Source organism: Dicentrarchus labrax, unplaced genomic scaffold, assembly GCF_905237075.1.
Source record: "Dicentrarchus labrax unplaced genomic scaffold, dlabrax2021, whole genome shotgun sequence".
NCBI lineage: Eukaryota > Metazoa > Chordata > Actinopteri > Moronidae > Dicentrarchus > Dicentrarchus labrax.
In genome coordinates this window covers 20,894,857-20,917,183 of record NW_026136702.1, presented here as the reverse complement: position 1 = coordinate 20,917,183, position 22,327 = coordinate 20,894,857, and the positions used below count along the sequence as shown (strand labels likewise).

Below are 22,327 nucleotides of genomic sequence, written 5' to 3'. Positions count from 1 at the left end.
CACAAATGGCTCTGATGTCTTCTTTAAAAATGTTAGTTATGTCTTTGGCGTCTGTAAGAACACTGTGACAGACCTGTTTGCTGTATTATAAATAAATCTGCTCTGACACAGACATTCAGTGTATCAAATGCGCCTTAAAAAGCCTCCATGGTGTTGCTCCCTTTTCCTAAAGCTTTTGACATTGCGATGGATTGCCACCTCCCTCCCTCTGTACATATTGTAATATCGCACACAGGGCACCTTTAGAAAAGAGGTATTTGAATAGCGCATTTATTAAATCACAGAAAATTGAGCCACTTGCAAATGCCACCTTTGACAGGGCAGAACAAGAAGAGTGGAAGGACCTGGGGGCCTAAAAGACATGAATGAGTCACCATGCTGAGTGTATTTAAAGCTTTCATAATATAAAATCTAATAGTGGTAATGTGCAAATAATTATCCTGCAGTCCATTGGCGTCACCAAGTCCCTTTGTCAGGGCCTTTTAAGCCTTGAATGTTTTGAGTGTAGCCTGAAAGTAATTTTATTTCAAGTCTTTGTGAAGATCAACAAAAAACATGTGTGTGAATGTGTAATACACTTTGTAATGTAACGGCCTGTGTGTGTGTGTGTGTGGGGGGGGGGGTGATAGTCAGCACTGAGTGACACACTGGTCAGTAGAAAGAGCAGTCAGCATAATTTTATTATACATTTATATTCAAATTTACATTAAAAAATTGTTCCCTAATTAATAATAAACCTTGCGTAGCATAACATTACTCTGTGCCTCCAAAACGAACTAAATGGTTAACAACTAATTCATTTGAATATAGATTATAGATAGACAGAGAGAGAGACAGCATCAAATGATGAGAGGCAGTGCACACACACCTGCATGAACAGTATCTAAAAAGCGTGTGTGAGAAAAAGAAATCTTCTTTAATATTCCAATAAACTAATGTCAACTTAACATAGCAATACATGAGCTGTTTTTCCAACTCTAGAAAATAAATTAGATAACAATTACTATACTATTTTTTAAAATATTTTTAACACCACAATTCATAATTCAACTGGAAAGTTTTGAGCTCCACAATTTTTCAATAACTAAAACGTGTACTTTGAATGTAAATAAGGTGCAGAATTGTTATGCATGCATCAAAATAGAGCTTCTTTATAAGACAAAGATCCGAGGGAGGAAGCCCCAAATGTCCTCAAATCCTAGAAACGCCCCGGCTGTAAACTCATATTCTGTGCTCAGTGCTTTGGTGTGGGAGAGTCTCTTTCTTTTTGTCTCTTTCCAGCCACAGTGTTTCTCACTGCTCATGGTAACTATGGTATCTTAACAGACAGACCCAACACATAAAACACATCACTGTTCTTAAAAACACGTAAATCAAACAGAAATCATCAGAAAGCAGTCTGGAAATCCCTGCAGCTGTAGTAACCTGCAGAGAAGAGTAGTTAGCCATAGCTCGAATCTCCCTATATCATATAGTACCAGTTGGGAAAAACACTGCAGTGGGTACACCTTCTCATATTTGCTACTACTCCTTTTGCAGGCACACAAATCGAAGGCGAGCCACAGCCTCACGCTGGTGTTAACAAACGAGGTGAGCACATGGAATTGGCAGGTAGGTCTCATGGGCCACATGGATCCTAGTAACCACCATAGACTGATGAGTCAGTCTAGTTGGATTGGGTAGGGTTGCTGCAAGTCTCAGGATCTGTGTATCAGTATAATATACGTCCAACCATCGCAGGAGAAAATGTCTCGTTTGAGGCAACTTTACATTGAGTGGTCAGACACTGTGTGGCTACTACCTTCAACTGCAGCTGCTTGGTAAATATTGGAGTAGGATGCAACAATTACACTATTTTCATTATTGATTAATCTGCTGGATATTTTCTTAATTAATCACTATGTCTTATGTGTTGTAGGGCTGGGTATCATTTAAAAAAATATATTTTTATTTGAAGTTTCCGTTAGCTTTGCACAGAAACTGCAGGTAGAAATTTACAAGAGACTAAAGAAGTCGAATCAGTACTTTTATAGTCTTCTCTTTACTTCTACTTGAGTGAAGAATGTGTGTACTTCATCCTCTGGATGTAGGTATCCAGAGGATCAGAAGCAGGTATTGTTTCCCTTTAGAAGTTTTGATACTACTTGGTTCTAGGTTGGTCACCAACCGTGCCAAACCCCAAAATATTGAGTTTATGTGACATCAAATTGTCACATTGGAGCAGCTGAAACCAAAGAAAGGCCAGGTTTTTTTTTATTTTTTATTCTGAAACAATTAATCAACTATCAAAATGGTTTCAGATAAAAAAATGTTGTCAATGGTGTAATCGATTAATCCTTAAAGCTCTACAATGGAGTATCATGCTTCTGCCAGTGCAAGTGTTCTCTCTCTATATGGGTCTGTTCAAGTCTGCTATTTCTCTGGTTCATTTATTACTGGGTCTCTTTAAATAAAACACAAAAATGGACGTCAGTTTTGGGTAGAGCTCGATAGTTCACTCTTGTCTTTGTAAACAGCCAAACAATCTCTACTTGAGGTCTGCTTATTGGGTTGCTCAGTAGGGTATTTTGGGAGATATTCCATTGGGCCTTCAAGGAACACATCCAAACCCTTTGACCAAAGAAGAGCTCTACCCAGAATGCTAGAACAGCTACAGAAACTTCGAGTGGATCTTCTGTGTTCACATTCAAACTTAAGAGAAGAGTTTCTCGAGTTTCTGAGAAGATTTCTATTTGAGTTTTTTGGAAAGTTGTAGCAGGCTTGTGTTCCTTCTTTGAACATTGTTGTTCTTGCCAAAATCCACTTTTCCCTAATGTTTACAACAAAGGTGGTAAAAAAAAAAAGAGAAAAAACTTATCCTAAAACGGAATTGAAGTGTATGCCTAAATTTGCCTCAGATGACTGACCTCAGTGTAAAGCACAAAGACAGGACCTCACTAGAACAGCACAAACACACTGTGGCTCATATCTCATCTGCCTTTGTAGTTTTGTTTTTATCCTCACCTTTTTTATCTATAGCTAAATCTCTGAGTGATGAACTTGTTCAAAAGTTAAAAAAATAAATGTATATTGGACTCCACACACACACACACACTCACACACATTCATGTTCCTGTGTGTGGATTGCGAACAGGAAGGCAGGGCTGTTCAGACTGCACAAAGGGCCCAGCTGTGTGGGAAGTGATTGCTAAAATTGCATCATGGCAGCCTCTCCATCATTCACAGAACACATGACTGCTTTTCCTTTCCCTCTGTTTTGTGAAGGAGATGTAGGGAGGGAAAAAAGCTCGAGTTGGGAATGGATGTGTCCTTATTTGAATTCTCACCTTCGCTGTCATCCTTGCTCACCCTCTTGCCTCATTTATTCTTTGTTGTGTAAGCTCTCTGTCATCCTGCCAGATTTTTTTCACCCAGTCTTTTTTTCTCCCCATTTACTCACTGTGGCTGTCATTTTCTCTCTCTCTCTCTTTGTTGTACGGTGATGATGAGGCTTCCTCCTAATGATGTCTTCTGAATAAAGTCTTTCCGACGCTCATAAAGCGATAGCGTCTGCACACTGCTGCACGGAGGGCTTCTGGCAGCACCAATGTGACATGGAGGCAAAAAAAATATACAGACTTCAGCCATTTCATAACCACATATTCATACCTTAGTCTGAATTGAACCACCAGGCAGACCACATGCAAATATGTCTCTTCTAATGCAAGAAGCACTCGTACGAAGTGCCTCAAAAAGTCTAAAAGCTTAGGAAACACTGCTGGAAACTGCTTTATCAACAAGCTGTGTGATCATCTGATTGCTTGTGTTCCTCCATCGCATAGCCAGACCAATCTCCACAGCCCTGAGTCTGGCTGAGAAAGGTCTGACTGCACCCATTGTCATTCTGGTAGAGGTGAAAAACTGCTCTGACTTGTACAATCTTGCACAGCACTAAGCCCAGGAGGTGGGGGGCTTGTTTTGGTGGAAGATTTGCACTTGGGTTTGTTCATACCATTGGCGATCAGGTCAATGTTTCCTGTAGCCAAGGGGGATTCTGAAAAAAAAAAAAAAAAAAAAAAGTAAATTCTGCTCGTGTTTGCATACACCCAGGATGAGAGATCAGGGCTTGTTAAAGGATTTCTCTTTAAATAAAGCTCCAACAAATGACAACAGTGCACATTGTTTCCATAAAAGAAAACAAAATCTTAGTTAATTATTAGTATTTTAAAAGCCAATCCTCCATGCTTGTTGTTGGAAACACAAGCTCTTGATTGTTGCGGTTGAAAGGGCGCAGAGCACTCAAAAAAAAGGCAAAGACAGAAGATTGCAAGGCTGAGATTGAAAATGAAATTGGGCTCAATTCTGGCCCCTCACTTGACTATTAAAGCTTGCTGCTTGAACCTCTCGCCTTTTGGAAAACGCTGCGCTCTACCAAATAAAAGCCTGCAAAACACACAAAAACACACCCACCGATAATCTGCCCCCCTGCCACCTCACTGCTGGGTGGAACAAATGGCCTGAGCGTCTCTGACGTCAGCAACAGCAGATATGGAAAAAGACACCCAGACACACACATTTAAACTTATCTGTGTGTGTATGAGCAACACCTCCCATTGCTTCCACACTCGTTTCACAGCTAGCAACCCCCCACCCCCACCCCCCACCCCCACCCCCTCCACATGTAGCTCTGAATACATATACATGCTGGGTATCTAGCTCACAGTTATCAAAAGCAAATAAACGTATGATTCCTAATGCACCAATCATTTGTGAGGAGGGTGAGTTATTATATGTGCAGTCTGGACAAATAGTGTCCCTCGAAAGTAAAGAGGGCAACAGTTCAGACAGTAATAAAGATAATTTGCTTACTCTGAAGTGGTGCTGATTCTTTGACCTAAATCTGAAAATTACAGCCCACACTAAAAGCAGCTGTAGAGCGAGGGAGGGTTGTACAAGACCAACGCACTGTAAAATACTAATGCTCCGAAAGCACATTAAAGCCTACGAGTAAAAGAACAGCTTGAGCAAGTTGGAACAAACTGAAGGCTTTATTCTTAGATACTTAATTATCTTCATCTGCCCTTCAAGGCTTTTCAGAGTTCCGAACAGAAAGATAAAAAGGGGAGCTTACCATCTGATTCATCACCTTGTGGGGTTTTTCTTTTTAATCGCAGTTTATTTATTTATTTGCCCTGTTTGTGGAGAGTTCTCAGTGTGTCCCTACAGAAAAAGACAACTAATGCTATAAAATGACAGTTCCCCAGAAGATGGCCTGATATTTTTAGTTCTAAACCTTTCCTCTAATTCAATTACCAGGTAAATAGTCATATGACCTCAGATCTGACACCATAAAAACTATTTCTGTCATTTTTTATGGGAACGCCATGAATGTCTTCGAGGAGAGACTGTGTGAAAATGTGCGTCTTTATCTCCATATTTAAACACGTTTCCCCTCCTCTCTATCACAAACTTTATGATGTAAATAGCTGCTGCAGCGCAGCCTGCAGGCTCTAGGAGGGGTGAATGTGAATAATTATTTTTACCATCTAATCTAGTATGGTGGATGAACCCCGTCAAACATGGATGGTGGTTTAGTGGCTTTCCTTGAAGAAATTTCAATACTTTTTTTTACTTGTGCTCACACAGCACAGCAACTCAGGAACTGTCCACCTCCAGTAAAGCCAACTGGGGCGCTCGCTGTCAACAACAGCTTTCAAGCTTGTTTTTCCCACTTCTACTCCGTAAGTGCAAACAACAAAGCCACTTCTTGAAGCCCAAGTACCTGAATGCAAACGTATGTCTTTGTGATTGTGTAGGTGATGCAGGTGATTGACATGTTGTCTAATTTCTGTACACTGAGTTATTAATGTTGGCAACAGGCTTTCAGAGTGTTGCAGTCTTGCAGAGGGCAGCCTGCTTTAGAGTAGCAAAATACTTTCCACCAACGATTGTGGGCCTTGAGCCAGTATATCTACCTAAAACACAATGTAATATAAAAGGCAAGGTAATTGATAATGCACATACATAACATGAAACTGCTACTAAGTATCTACATTGTTTTTTTCAGATTTATGTAGGACTGCACGATATGGTGAAAACAGCTTATTGCACTTGGTCTCGGATTCTTGGAGCCTGAAGTCACATCTTTAAAATGTTAATTTTCTTTAACCAGCAGTAAATAAAACAGATCACCATATTTAAGGAAACGTTTTGTATTTTTAATTGGTAACTGATACAACCCAACAGGTATGAAAAAGGAGAATAAACGTGATGCTATGACAGAAAAGTGGGTAATAGGTTTTACAAAAAGAGTGAAAATATGCAGTAAATATACAATTTCAGAAAAGAAAAATCAGGAATGATACAAACTTTTTTTTAAACTCAGACAGCTTTAACAAAATTTGAGTGTACAAAAGAAAAATACTCCTTCATATAATATAATGACCTATAGAGAGCTCAGCATCCACCAGTCCTAAAGGCATTGCTTTCAGCCGTCAGATAAAACACTGAACACAGGTCATTTTAGCCTGCATTATCTGGCGTGTGGTGTTCCTTTTCTTAAGTTCGAGTAAAGAGATAAAGTGCAGTAAGAGTACGAGTATATCTGACTTATCTGAACAGTATCACACGTAGTGGCAGAAAAGGAGTTGCTTAAAACAATGTGAGACATTTTCAATGCTCGATTAGCAGCTTTGAGATCACTTCCAGAAAACAAACCAGTAAATTGGCGGTTCACTAGAAGAGAAGAAAAGATGTTTCTGTTGCATCTGACTTTCACAAACAGGATAACAAAAAGTAAGTAAACTAAATCTTTTGTTGTAGTGTACTCATTATCTAAAAAACAAAAAAAACAACTCCAGCACAGCCCAAAAAATTCAATAAAAAATTGCACATAAAAAAAACAGCATATGTTGACTATAAACTGTACTAACAAGATATACAAAGTGTGTTAGAGTGCTTACTATTTGTATATATATGCAGTGACAAAATAAAATCACTGAAGAAAAAGAAAAGAGAAATCAATATTTTTTACCTGCCAAAAGTTAATTAAATTATGTATTATTTCAATATTTTGGAAAACGTGCTGATCTGCTCTCTTGCTGAGACTTTGATGATAAGAGTGATACCACTCATGGCTGTGCATTAAGACTGGAAGCAGGGGGAAACCACTAGCTTGGCTCAGATGCTGCATAGAGGTACTCTGAGGGAAGGATAAACTGTTAACCGAAATAGTGCCAGGATGCACCTCTCCCTAATGTAGCATGTAGATGAAAGAAACAAAAATACATGTTAGTGAGCTTTAGAGGTGTTGGGGGGGGGGGGGGTTTTGAACTTTGGACAGAGCCAGGCGAGCTGATTCCCTCTGCTTCCAGTCTTTATGCTAACTCTCAGTAGAAAGGAAAATAAGCGCACCGTCCTAAATCTTGAAGTATTCCTTTAACTACCACCTTGTCACGCAACCAGTATACAAGTGACTTTGTAAAAAAAACTATTTGAATAACTAAATATTTAGTTTGATTTCAAATGAAATAAGATTACTTTAGAGGGCATATTTCTATGTTCTGGGACTAGAAAAAGGTTTAGTGCTTAGAAGCATTATAAGGCTAATTATTTAGCCATCCTGGAGCGAAGGCGCCTCTTAATGATCTGATGGTCACTGTCCTTCTCCTCTGGCTCTCTGTTGATAATCTGAAACACAAGAAAGAAGCAATTGTTAAAACATGTGTACAAATGCAGCTCCATAGTGACACAAAAAGTAAGTCAAGGGCCATGGTGTTAAGTCTTTAACAGGTGTGGCAAAGAGGTTTGTGGATGTGAGTCTCTTTTGTAGTTTCTGGGATTCCTCTTTTGTGTGTATTTTTGTGTTTTACAGATAGAAGCAAAACATTTATTAATTAACAAAGCCAACTTGCTGTCAGGTTTCCTTTAGACCATTCCTTCAGCAGGAAATAGTATCAGTTAAAACTGTCCAGAGTGAGATACTACTACTGCTCAATGGCAAATACAGTTACTAGCAATGAGGATATGGCTATATAAGGGATATTTTTATGAGAAATTGTTTACTTTTAGTGATTCTTGATTGGGGCTTGACATCTTTTTAAAATGTTTTTGATAGGATGTGTAAATACAATAGTGTGTAATAATGTGTTTGGTATCAGTACCTTACATCAGGATGATAAACAATCCCCTTTAAGCCCCATATAGCAAAATTAGTGACTTCTTAATGTTAAATAATATTAATATATATATTGACAAAAGTTTGATATAAATCAGCAACTATCTGATCAAGGTTGACAGTTTTCCATTCTCCGCTAGAGACATGTTGTCTGCAACAAAAAATGTATTGAGTTCGATACCCAGCTTTAGGGTCACCATGTGTGCATGTACTATAATACCTGTAGGTGTTAGTATAATGAGCTTCTGAATAATGACACGGTGTGTGTGCGACACTTACTGGGTGTGAGGGCATGTCCATGGGGGAGGAGATTTCAGGCCTATAGAGTTTCCTTTTGTTCTTCTTGGCTCTCAGACTGAGGGATGAAGAGGAGGAAGAGGAGGCTGCTGAGTCTGCATCACCCCGACCGCTCACCAGACTCATCATCTTCTTGGCTGCAGAGACGGAGACAGTTTTTAGACAAGAGGGAACATGCTGACTAGATACTTTAGATAGATGGTTTAATTGATTGCTTAACTTGAGCCAGTGAGCCATCTAATGTTAAATCTGCTCTGTGTGTAAATTTCACCATGACTGAATAAATCATTTTAACACTAGATTTAGCTTTAGATAGATTTAGTATAACTACTGTCAACAAGTCCCTGAGTAGAGTCTTATCCATAACAACACTTGTAAGCAGGATACATTCACTGTTGGTTTTGGTCCTTTCAGGGGAATTGGTTTGATCCTTTAACCAATGACATTCAGGGAGGAGGGAAAGGACAGAGAGAGAACAGTTGAGGGACAGACGGGATGAGCGATGGAGAGAAAGGGAAAAAATGAAGAAAAAAAAGACTGAGGTGAAATAACGAAGATACAAGTTGAGTGAAGGTGAATGATGAAGGGATCGAGGGACAGGAGGAAGGAGCAGACAGAGAGAGAGAGAGAGAGAGAGAGAGAGGGGATCAGATGGCGGCAGATGACAGCACCCGTGTGTTGGAACCCCGGGGCGACAATTAATTGACCGAGTGAAACTACCGGTCCCCAAGGATGAAACATAGACGACTCCGGTTGATTCCAATATGTTCGCTGTCTTAACTTTCTCCTCTAAGCCATCATTAGTGTCCCAAACTCTCTGCCCTTGCCCGGTTACTTTGTCAAACCTGCGTTATCCTTTGCCAAATGGCTCCAGCAGGAAGTCGGAAGTTTGTCCGTTGTGTTTCTGCAAACTTTTTTCAACTGTGAAATTTAAAAGTTTCTAAAAACCCATCTGTACTATGTGATTGCCTCTTGGAAATGACGGGAGGTGAATAAAGGCATCAGAATACAGTGAAGAATATAATATATAATACATATATATATATATATATATGAAAGCTTTGGTGTGTTTATTCAAGTGTGTGGGCAGACTGGTGTTCTTTTTGATCATGATTGGAATATTAAAGTTCATTTTAAATATCATCCAAACTGATTTTTAGTATCTCAGAAATATTGCATCAGTAAAGGACAGATACTGATAGTCTTTCATTATTAACCGGCTTCATTAGTGCAGTGCTCACGCTTGTGGTCTTTTCTTAGATGCCTTTAGATAAACTGCAGATTGTTTAAAATGCACAAGCTTGTGCTCACCAAGATACGGTTGCATGCATTACAAGTTGTTTTTGCTCTTCTCTCAACTGGCTTCAGGAAGAGTTTGACTACATTATATGGTTCACTGATTTGACTGGTTCAAGTTTTCCCATGATGATGAACGGTGACGGAACGATGATTAATCCAATCACCTACCATGTATTTTTTGAAAAACACATGCCCTTTTCCAAAAGGTTTACAACAAAGACTTAGTTTGTTACACAGAGGCACCTGGTGCAGCCAGCTTATGTGTATTTGGGACTGTTAGAAGGATCATTGTTCGTTTTGGTCTTTGGACTTGCTGACAAGAAGAATAATATAGAACATCGGCAGCTTTTTCCTTTAGCAAGTCATTCTATTTAAAAATGTCTCCTTAAAATTCAGACACTGACCCTTTAGTTGTTCTACAGACAACAGCTGACACTGGGTTCTTACCTTCACTGCATTAAAAACCCCTAAGAGAATGTGTCAGACAAAAGCACTCTCAGTGCCTGGGGCTGTCTGACCTAAGTGTGACACTGACAGGTGCTCTGACTGTGTATAGCACCAAAAAGTTATTCAAAAACAATTTGCCAAGAAAACTAATGAGTCACAAGAGAGAATTGCATGCCAGGCCCGTATATGAAAACATGAGTGTGCAACTGCAACAGAGGAAGTCACAAGTTTTTTTTTTGTTGGTGGAGTAACTTTTTAGTACCAGTAACATTTTTAATTGAGAGCTTTTTCTTTTTATTCCTTCTGCTTTATTTGACTAGATATTGGTTTGGCTTTTTGTTCAGGTCTTTGTTTAAGGTCTTAAGAAAAAACAATCATTAATTATGTAAGTACTGTAAGTAGGGATGCTCGATATTGGCTTTTCTGCCGATATCCGATATTCCGAAATTGTCCAACTCTCAATTTCCGATATGGATATATGCAGGCTTTTTACACCAAAACTGTTCGGTAACAACATAACATATCTCCTATTGTGGAATTAACACATTATGCCTAATTTTATTGTGATGCCCCACTGGATGCATACATAAATGCAACATGGCTTTCCAAATGTAAACAAAATAAGAGAACAACTTCAACTTTCATTGTATTAATACTGAGAAGAGCGCTAACGCTAATCTCTAGCTACGCGCTAATCGCTAGCAACCAACCAGTCTGGCGTGTAGTTGTTGTTATACGTCATCTAGCGCGCACCGGTAAACTTCTCATGCTGCGTTCATGCAGGCTCAGAAATGCTGAAGCCTACAGAACAAACATCGGTTATAAAAACCAGATACCGATAATTCCCGATATTACATTTTTTTGTGAATATCTGCCGATAATATTGGAGGGCCGATATTATCGGACATCCCTAACTGTAAGTGTGTCTATGGTAATGTCCCCCCTTTTCCCCTTCCTCTTTTTTTTTGTACCTTTTAAGTTATGGGAGCTAATTTACCTATTTTTTTTAATATTGTTTGTTCATTAATTTGTAAGTATATGTGTATCTACGAGGTATATACTTATGTTTCTATAATACTGGATACTTGCAAGCATGCATACATCAAGTTTTAATATATTTGTTTGTATTATTATTGTTAGAAAAAGTTGAAAATCTTTGTAGCTTTATCGTATTTAATCTCCTCTTTGCGTTTGAAGTAAATATTCTGCAACCTATTACTCTTCACTCTCATAATTTTCTTCGACAGAGAACCAGATGAAAGTTAAATATCACCCACGGTAGAGTCACACACTGTAACACTAACCTTTAGTGCCAAGCAGCGTGGGGGAGCTCTGCAGGAAGTCTCCGATCTTCTGCAGCGTTCCTTCCTTTCTGCTGCGGATGCTGCTCTGGGAGTCATGGTGACCCGCTGGGGAAGATCTCTGATCACAGACGACAGTGAACCCCGGTTAGCTTGCCAGCATTTACGTTGTAGTTTTCTAAAAAGTGGCTTACAGTACAGTATACTGAAAATATCCCTGGTGAGGTAGTCCAATTTAACCAAATTATCTAAACCCCTGATCATGAAGCGATAACTAAGAAATGACAATTCTTTCCCAAACTGTCCTTTGTAAACATCTATTAGTTTTTCAAAAACAACCTAACGGCACCTTTGAACTACTGTACTTATAGTACAGTGGAGTTGTGCATGCATGCAGTTTAAAAAAGCAGAGGACATTCGTTTGTGTTCACCATAACAAATTTGACTGGAGCTACCATATATCTAAGCAATTAAAGGAAATGAAATATTATATTATGAAGCAGAATGACAGCCAAACCTACAAAAACAGATTATCTCATGCAAAGCAAATGCTGCTATCACCTCTTATTTTAATTCATGAGGAATTAGGTTTGCAGTGACCTACTGTATGATCAATTATTATTTTCCAAGCGTAGGCTTTGCTACTCTACTAAGGTGTTAACTATGAATTATTTATGTAAATACAAGTATGACGTATCTGAGCACATGTTCATGGTTATGCATGCGTCTTCCCCTCTGCATGTGTTTGTGTGTTTGGCATGTGTTTGGCGCGTGTGTTTCTGTCTGGTTGTCACCTCCTCTTGGTGTGGGGTCAGCTTTGGCGTCAGTTTGGTCCTTGTGTTCCTTCTGTTCTCTGCCTCCACCTCTTCCTATTAACACACAGGGGAGAAACACACAAGCACATAAAGAATGAAGACACACGAACAAACAGAGACACACACACACACGAACAAACAGAGACACACACACACACACGAACAAACAGAGACACACACACACACACACACACACACACACACACACACACACACACACACACACACACACACACACACACCAAGTGTACTGAGTCATCGGTACTAGAGGATTAGTAGGAGGCCAACAAACAGAGGTTAGAATGAGACAAGGAGCTAAAAACAACCACAAAATGTTTCATAATGACAGGACGGTTCGGACAAGATGGGGCTGGTCATTAAGACATGGTAGACATCAGGAGAAAAACATTTACACACTTTGTGCACCAGCCTCAGTCAGCGGTCAATTCCACTTTTAACGTTTTACCAACCGGAATAATTTTCAAGGAGAGAAAACAAGCCCCAATTTAGGGTTATTTATCTGCCAGAGGGGATCAAAGAGTTGGCAAGCTCAACTGCTACCAGTCAAAATATGTTGTCTAGGTGTCTCAGAAACACCCAATTATTCTTAAGTTTTCACTTTTGCACAAGAGTCTGATGTCAGTGACAACAATATTTTCAACAATGTGTAGAAAATCTTTCATTAAGACTAATGTCTGTGATTTCTTCTTTAGTTCCTGGTTAATACAACTTTGGAAGGAAGCCTTTTCCTTTCACAAAGAAAGTAAAGTTTTTTAATGGTTTAAAAAGTTTTCTTTTTATACCCCTAGGCATGCCAAGGATAACTAGCTCGCCTACAGGTATTTTTTCATCAGTTGAAGCATCTGACATGTTTCTCCCTGGTCTGCTGTTTGAGAGGGATGGAGTTGAATGACATGATGATGATGGTGTATGAGAACAGAAAATGATTGCATAAAAATTGTAAATTTGGACCATGAACCATGGCATGAACATTCAATACTAGGGCTGGGCGATATGGCTTAAAAATAAAATCTCCGATTTTTTCACACCAAACCTGATTTAAGATTTTAATCAATTTTTTTTTGACTGTTTTTTAGCGGGTGTTTGTGGGCTGCGGTCCTGTATATCTCGCAGAGAGCAACATTTCTCCCACTCGGCTGCATGCTTCTGCCTGAGGTACTGCTACCTTTGGTTGCCACAGCTTTCAAACAAACTTTGCAGTGGGTCGTGGTTTGTTCGCTGTCGGACGCCACAAAACCAAACCAGTTCCAAACAACCGACGACACTGTGCCTTTTTTGGGGACGAGCTCATCCTGGCTTGCTGCCATGTTGTGTTTATCTGTGGAGAGGCGGAGGAGGGGTCAGCGCACTCTGACCTACGGGAGCCCAAAGGGAGTGCCAGTGTTCAAGAGAAAACCGATTTTGACTAAAAATAAAATCGTGTTTAACTACAAATTCGAATTAATCGATAAAATCGATTTATCGCCAAGCCCTACTCAGTACTAAGTAATTCAACCTTCAAATGTCCTAGATGTTGTGGTTATAGCCCTAACTGAGAATACAAAGATGTACTGGGAACCTTTCCCAGAAAACATTTATACTCCAACTTCCTTACTAACTTACTTTCACAAGCAACTGACTATTTCTAGACTCCAAATTCAAATAACTGGTTGACTATTTTGGATCTGGGATAATTATTCTGCAGCGATGCTCGAAGCTTTATGTATTCAAACAAACACAATATTGTCATTGTTACAAGGTTGAGAAGCCAGTGAGGGATCATGTCCATATTACTATATTAGCAATTGGCCTACAAATTGCACAAGGAGCCCACAATGGGCATCCTCTCTACATCTTACCCAGGCTAACAGTGGGAGTCAGCAGTGACCAAGACCGGACAAGAACTGTCAATCTCAAATTGGGAGAAAAAAGGGGCACCGCACCCACACACACCCACCCACCCACACCCACACCCACACCACACACACCCACCCACCCACCCACCCACCCACCCACCCACACCCACACACACAGTATATATTTATGCAATAATTGTGTAGGATTCAGTGGAATCTAGTGGTGAGGTTGCAGATTGCAACCATTTAAATACCAGTCAGCAACTACTCTATAAATGAAAACTGCTCACTTTAAACAAGGTACCAAAAACACGACAATTCTTATTTTCAGACCCTACGGCGGCCATAAAAAGGCCTATCTAGAGCCAGTGTTTGGTTTGTCCATTCTGGCATACTGTAGAAACATGTTGGTTCAACATTTAGTAGAAGATAAAACGGCTCATTCTAAGGTGATCAGACACAAATGAAACATACAGCAGGTAAAAGAAGTATTGAACACGTCACCATTTTTCTCAGTAAATATATTTCTAAAAGGTGCTATTGTCATGAAATTTTCACCAGATGTCGGTAACATGCAATCCACACATGCAAAGAAATCAAACCCTAGATGTCCATAAATTATGTGTAATAATGTGAAATGACACAGGGAAAAAGTATTGAACACATGACGAAAGGGAGGTGCAAAAAGGCATGGAAAGCCAAGACGCCAGCTGAAATTTATCAGTATTTAGAAAGCAATCCTGCAACTTGTCAGTGCAAATTAATATCAGCTGGTTCAGTCCCGACTGATGGCCTATAAAAAGGTGTCTCATCACCAAGGTGTCACACAAGAAACATCATGATGGGTAAAACCAAAGAGCTCTCTCAAGACCTTCGCAACCTTATTGTTGCAAAATATACTGATGGCATTGGTTACAGAAGAATTTCTAAACTTCTGAATGCTCCAGTGAGCACTGTTGAGCCCATAATCCGGAAGTGGAAAGAACATCATTTCACCATGAATCAGAAGAGTTGTCCAAGAGCCAAGGACCACTTGTGGAGAGCTTCAGAAAGACCTGGAATTAGCAGGTACAATTGTTTCAAAGAAAACAATAAGTAACACACTCAACCGCCATGGCCTGTATGCACGCTCACCACGCAAGACTCCATTGCTGAAGAAAAAGCATGTTGAAGCGCGTTTAAAGTTTGCTGCACAACATTTAGACAAGCCTGTGAAATACTGGGAGAATACAGTCTGGTCAGATGAGACCAAAATTCAACTCTTTGGATGCCATAATACACAGCATGTTTGGAGGTCAAATGGCACTGCACATCACCCCAAAAACACCATACCAACAGTGAAGTTTGGAGGTGGGAACATCATGGTGTGGGGCTGTTTTTCAGCATACGGCACTGGCAAACTTCATATAATTGAAGGAAGGATGAATGGAAAAATGTGCCGAGACATTCTTGATAAAAATCTGCTGCCATTTACCAGGAAGATTAAGATGAAACGAGGGTGGACATTTCAGCAATGATCCCAAACACACAGCCAAGGAAACTCTCAATTGGTTTCAGAGAAAGAAAATAAAGCCGCTAGAATGGCCTAGCCAATCACCTGACTTGAATCCAATAGAAAATCTATGGAAAGAACTAAAGATCAGAGTTCATAGACGAGGCCCACGGAAACTTCAAGATTTGAAGACAAATGGGACAAAGTATTAAATACATTTCAGTAAGCGTGTTTCATATTTTTTCCCTGTGTCATTCCATTTTATTACGCATAACTTTAATTTCTGAAATTATTTATTTTGATTTCTTTGCATGTGTGGATCGCATGGGTTGTTACCGACATCTGGTGACAATAGCACCTTTAGAAATATATTTACTGAGAAAAATGGTGACGTGTTCAATACTTCTTTTACCCGCTGTACCTATGAATATTATATTCCATTTCTGTCAATGGATCCTCCTAAATGTTAAACACTGGACCTTTAATTGAACAAACGTACTCAAAGATGTGATTTGTCAGTATATTCCTGCATCACTTTCAGTACAACAAATCCCCTGGACATATTTTGGTTCTCTAGCAAATGAGTGATTCTGACTCACAACTAATCGTTGGGGATGAGGCTGACCTGAGGGGGTGGCTGACCGGATAAGGCAGAGGGTTGGCGTGGTGGACGCCATAAACATGTTCCACTTTGAAAAGCAGAAAAAAGGTCAAAACACGTGAAGTCATCAGTGACTTAGTGGATGTTTTTAAAAATAATCTGAGGGGAAGGAAGAAGTGAACAGAGAGAAAGAAGTAGCGATTGGAAGACGGAAAATGTGAAGAAAGTACATAATAGAGCTGGAGTGTGTGCGTGCACATGTATGTGTGAGAGAGTGAGGAAGAAAGAGCAAGAAGGACGTGGAAAGATACAGATGGGTAATGATAAGTTATAGCGATAAACCGTAATTGGAGAGCGTGGAGAAAGTAAACAAGATGAAGAGTGTGTGTGTGTGTGTGTGTGTGTGTGTGTGTGTGTGTGTGTGTGTGTGTGTGTGTGTGTGTGTGTGTAAGAAAGAGATGAGATGATAGAGGGAGTGTGTGGAGAAAGTAAATGAGACATGAGATAATGTGAATCAAGACTGGGGACAAAGAAAGATGCAGAGAAGATAGTGAGAGGCAGAGATGTGCTGCCAGTAGATGGCTTCTTATTTTAAAGAATAACTGTATTCTGTGAAATCAAAAACATGTTCGTAATCTGCGAGCAACGCATCTAAAAAAATATATGGTTTTGATATAAGCACTAGCACGAACAACAATGGATTTTATATAAATCTCCTTGAACATACGGTCTCTTTTAGAGGTGTCCTGGTCTGATCCTGAGGATCGGCATTGGCTAAAATGAAGCCAATCAAAAGACAATCCTTTTACAATTTTTTGACCTTGACTGTTTTGTCCAACAGAGCCTGCTGGTGTGTGCTTTATAATTATAATTATATATATATCTCTTCAGCAGGAGCATTCTAATAATATGTGACTGAAGATTAGAGTGTGTGAATGGGAAAAATAATTTGGGCACACCTCAAGGTTGGCAAAATACACAGCTTTGCTAAGCTACAATGCTAACTGTTATTAGCAAAGAGAAGTGTACAACACAACTTCTCATTCTAGCAGATATTGACGTCACGTTCACCAGTTAAAATGACAAACGTTGCCAGCGGCAGATCATATCAGCCATTACTAATTAATGTTCTGTGAGTAACTTGATAACACTGCAAATTAAACTCGTCTGCTGCCTGGTTATAGTGCTCTCTGCGGTTGGTGTCTGTAATAGGAAGTAGGTCTACTGTGCAACACCTCTGTACAATCGAGTGTTTCTGTAGTTCCAACAAATCAAAGAGAGTGATACTAATTTTATGAGTAACATGCAGTCTATGACACGCAAATCGGTAAGTGCAATCACAACGGAAGTGAAAAAGTGAAGAGAACAGAGAAGAAAGAGTTACACAGTACATCAGTTTAGATGACAGATTGACTCCCCGGTGCACAGCACTTCTGTTGACAAGGCCACAAAACTCTAACACCAAAAATCATAAAAGCTAAAAATTTCAGATAAAGATTTTCTGGGACAGCGGCAATGTCTCCCTTTTGAAGAAAAGCCACACTATCATCAATAAATCATTAGGATCTCATCTGCTGAGCAGAAAGACATGGCTGTCTGGGAGAGACAAGGCATCATGAGAGGCAGAGAGAGGCGGGTGGAGAGCTGGAGGAATGACTGAAAGAGGTTAAAGGACAGAAAGACAAGAAGAGAGATAGAAACATTAGAGAGCAAAATGGATGAAGCCAGAAGAGAAAACGATTGTGTGCAAAAAGTAAAAGGTGAAGCAGTTTATTTGCTCGTGTGTGTCCATGTTGTGCCAGTTTACATGTTCCAGCCTGCCAACACTCCATTATCTCTGAGAAAAATTGAATAGTGCTGGAGTCTGGATGGCTGATGAAATCGGCTGCCGTATCACTGCTGGGTCACTGCCTACAGATGTCACAGCCATCAGATAAGAACCCACTTCACCATGCAACTCCCAGCCTGGGTGTCACATGGATGAAAAACGAGCACTCAATTTAAGAGGTAGCCATTACATTTAAATTATTCCATTGATTTTGACAATATAATTACTCTGAAGAAAACAATGGGAAAGATTATTGGAAGAATCTACTTTGCATTTAAGTAGGATTCAGGAAAAGGAACACTTCTTTTCATGTAATAAGCAAGAGCGTCTGAAAATCTGCACCAAGAATAGAATTAACTATAATTAATAATAAGTAAAAGATATACATTATATTATATTAGAAATAGAGATAAAAATACAAATCCATTTGCTATGATAAATGCTGATACATCTGTGATGAACCAGTATTGGCCTGCCAGTGCATTAAGCTCAAATAGTCTTAACACCTATCACTGGCGTGGGACAGACTAACACTTCACCATTTTAAGACAGGAATCAACAATCTCGCAAAGCAGAAGCCGAGAAGGTTGCCTGAAATAATTTCAGCATGAGCTTTCATAGAAAACCTTCTGATAGAGGGGAGACGGTCATGATCATCAGCTTCTAAAAACCTTGTTTTTTCAAACGCAAAATAGCAAATTATTTTATTGTTTAAATGAAATTCAGGACAAGGATTCTGCATGGTACAATTATCATCTAGAAAGCTGTGGGAATTACATTTACCAGTGGAAACATCCTAAACTTTATTATACAGTACCATAAATCTAAGTCGTCGTGGATGTGCAGCCTCATATTTATAACAATTTATGAAGGTGTACTTGAGGACAATTTTTGTAAGTGCAGTAAAAGGAGAAGTAATTCCAGTAGTGACTCCACGCTCAGCTGGGAGCAGTGCGGGCCTGTGGTCATACAAGCGACTCTGCAATAATAATTTTACACTTCGACCCCGAGTTATTTGCTCAAGTGTCCTTGAACAGGGAACTAAATCCAACAAAATTCCAGGAGCGCTGCCCTGCAGTTCAACCTCAAGTCTGACCTCCCTGTAGGAGGGAGTAAGAGACTACAGCTAAATTGTATTCCCCCTCTGCCCCCAAAGACATCAAGAGTCTGTTGCAGCAATAGCAACAAAACAGACCAAAGCGGTCCTTTTCCATCCAAAATACTCTCTAGTCAACATGGTGCAAATAGAGAAAGAGAAGCTTTTTACAGAGGAAATCTACAGAAGCCAACAACTCTGCTCTCCCAGACCTTCAAGTGATCAAGGCAAAAATAAAAGCAAGATAGAGCCTCTTTAAAACAAGACACTAGGATTAAATGATAATTTACCTTTTAGTTACAATGAGCATGATCAGAGTAAGATATAAGATTTAAACCACAAGGTGAAGCATTTTTCTAGCAGTTGATATTTATTTTGATGTCACCATCCAGTGTGCCATGTTGTCTTCTTTTTCTCACTATTCAATCTCATAAAAGTAGAGAAATGTGAAATGCACCCCAGATGCATCACTGACACCGTTGAACACCAATGTTCTTGTATTTTACACGCATGGTTGAGCCCAACGATAACACAGTCTCCTCTCACTCACTTTCATACATTAAATGTCATTCTCTGCTGACCATGCAAGTCAGATTTAATATATCTCACATCCCCCAAGATTTCTGTTGAATCCCATATGATCCCACTCATGCTGTGGCCCAAAACTGTACCACAAGGGACTACCACATTAACATCATGGAAGAAATGTGTTTTTGAGGGTGAATATTAGAGGGAATCTGTGACATTGCCATATAATATGAAAGGGGCTGTCTTAAGGCATTAGTTACACTTTGCTCCGTAGCATGGAAACGAGTTAATGAATGGAACGCACCGACAAGCAACCCATGTAAACATCCTTGTTGGGTTGACGCCTTACTCCGGTTATTGGCTATAATCCGATTGTGTACAAGTGAATGTAGCCTCACTCTCCTTACTGTAAAGCTGAAGAGACCGTAGAAGAAAGTTACAACATCTGTTTTCAAATGTTGACTGATGCAGGGACGGCTGGATGCACAAATGCAGTTTTCTGAATCACATCCTCACTGTTATTCATTGCTGCATCTACTGTCAAGCCAGGAGCCAATGAAGAAACTGGCGGGGAAAAACACTGTTTAAGGACAACAACCCAGGGTCCCTTGAGAGAAAAAACATTTTCCCATTACTCTCTCCTAGATTTGTGAGGAACATTAGGGAATCAGCCCAGCGGCTTTCTGGTCAGAACCACCCTGTGTTAATGTTTACACTTAGGCTGCCGCCATACTGGACCTTGCTGTATAACATGTACATGACGAGTAAGCCGTTTGTCAGCAATGCATTATTTGGCGCAGAAGTGAAAACTATACTATTGTGATAAATGATGATGAGCACTGTGATGAGGAATGTTTCTGCTGGTGAGTTTGGAACGATGAAGACATGATGCTGTTTAGTAAAAGAAAAACAAGGTACCTCTCGTGTTGTTCGTCGTTTACTCCGCCTGAAAATATGAGACTTTAGAAAAGAAAGAACTTGGTTAAAAAAAAGCCTGTAATGCACGTCAGAGTATTGTACAGTTGAACAATAAAATAATTACTCTACATCAGAGCACTCTGCAGTGCAAGTGTTAATATGCTAAAATAGAGTTAACTGTGTTCATGTAGTGAAAAGCATTAGCATTATTGCTATTTGTTCTGTTTACTAGCAGTCTAGTACATCTGAGCACTGATTTAGAGTGATGATCAAATTGTTGTTGACTGTAACCATGTTTGATGTGTCTTGTGACAATGGTGGTAAGTCAATATATTGCTTAGGCTCTTAAGATAATGGCAACAGTTTCTCACTTGGCTCCACAGATCTCCACAGATTGGAGAGGCGACAGGATGGCAGCACCACCCAAGACCACCTAAGACTCAGACTCAAAAGCCTCCAATCGGCATAATGTAAGGAAGGTGAGCTCTTTATGCAAACATCTTCTGACGTGCATGAAGGACATATCCAGACACGCCACGTGGTTTGTTACACAGAACCATCTAGGAAGTCGTAGGAAACTGTAAAATATCTAACAGGTGATTGGAAGAACCATTTGGGTATCACATTCTATCATGGGCGACCTTCGACCAATCAGATCAACAGTGCCAGTCAGGAGAAGAGCAAAAATGTCTTTTCCATTGAGAAATGTCTTCAGTGCCATAATTGTGCCGTATATTAATGAAGAAATACTCGCCAGTTCTGAAGTAATTGATAAAGCAACATCTACGGCAACTTCTTTAAAAGCTGCCATTGTTGTCTTTAAGGCTGACCCCGAGTGCTTCGAAGATTTGACCAACAACATGGGAATCGACGTCCATTTATGCAATAAAACACAATAAATGCAACGTTGCTAGTAAAAAGCCAGTTTATCAATACATTGTTCAACAAGCATAAACGTGTAAAACTGTAGAGAAGTGATATCTGCTTCGTCCACTTTCTCCTCTCTACCAGTGTGTCACATCAGAGGACGACAGAACAGGATGAATGACTGATACTGAATACTTAAGAGTTTTTATAATGGCTCTAGATACATTTGGTTTTATTTAAAATATTAAATTCTTATCTAGACAACCAGGCAAAACAAAGACAGTGTACAGCTAATATGCACTCTTTAATATTTGTTTATTTATCGCAAATGCTATTGTCTTTGCGGTATTGAACAGTGTTATCACACATTGCAGATTCTCCTCATATCGTGCTGGCCTAATCGGGACACGCTGGATATTTTGGACCCCGTAAAGGATTTGGTACCACACTGGTTTTGATTAGCAACATTAATAACAACAAGCCTTCTCCACATGTGGTTCACCTGCTGTTGCGAAACTGAATGTGGAATGCTTTGCATCCCTGATTTAGTTCCATGGAAGGGGACCCACGGCATCTGTAGATATAAAAGGCTCATTCTAAGGTAGCAAAAACATAACAATTCTGATTTTCAGGTGATTATACACCTGAAAAGTGAAAACATTGGACCGTTAAAAGAAGTGGTACACAAAAATATATACAACAACTCATGTATCAGTCAGATTTCATTTTTAGTTTGTCATGACCTATTTCAACAATAACGAGATGGAAGTACTATGTACTTAATGTCTCATTCCATTTTAAAAAAGGTTGATAAAAAGTTTATATAG

At 39.5% G+C, this 22,327-nt stretch overlaps 1 protein-coding gene across 4 annotated transcripts in view; it reads right to left on the bottom strand.

Moving 5' to 3' along the window:
- Nucleotides 1-6,175: 6,175 nt before the first annotated feature.
- The window catches only part of LOC127351988 (kinesin-like protein KIF20B), a 52,233-nt gene continuing 36,081 nt past the window's right edge, over nucleotides 6,176-22,327 (bottom strand). For 3 of the 4 annotated variants that reach the window (XM_051380057.1, XM_051380074.1, XM_051380065.1), the window contains exons 31-35: nucleotides 20,634-20,675; nucleotides 12,294-12,368; nucleotides 11,503-11,620; nucleotides 8,435-8,589; nucleotides 6,176-7,668 (exon numbers count right to left, since the gene is read on the bottom strand). In XM_051380057.1, the coding sequence (XP_051236017.1) occupies nucleotides 7,588-7,668; nucleotides 8,435-8,589; nucleotides 11,503-11,620; nucleotides 12,294-12,368; nucleotides 20,634-20,675 (471 nt within the window). In that variant the 3' untranslated portion in view covers nucleotides 6,176-7,587. The remainder of the gene's footprint in view (nucleotides 7,669-8,434; nucleotides 8,590-11,502; nucleotides 11,621-12,293; nucleotides 12,369-20,633; nucleotides 20,676-22,327) is intronic. The other variant, XM_051380082.1, reaches the window with a different exon arrangement.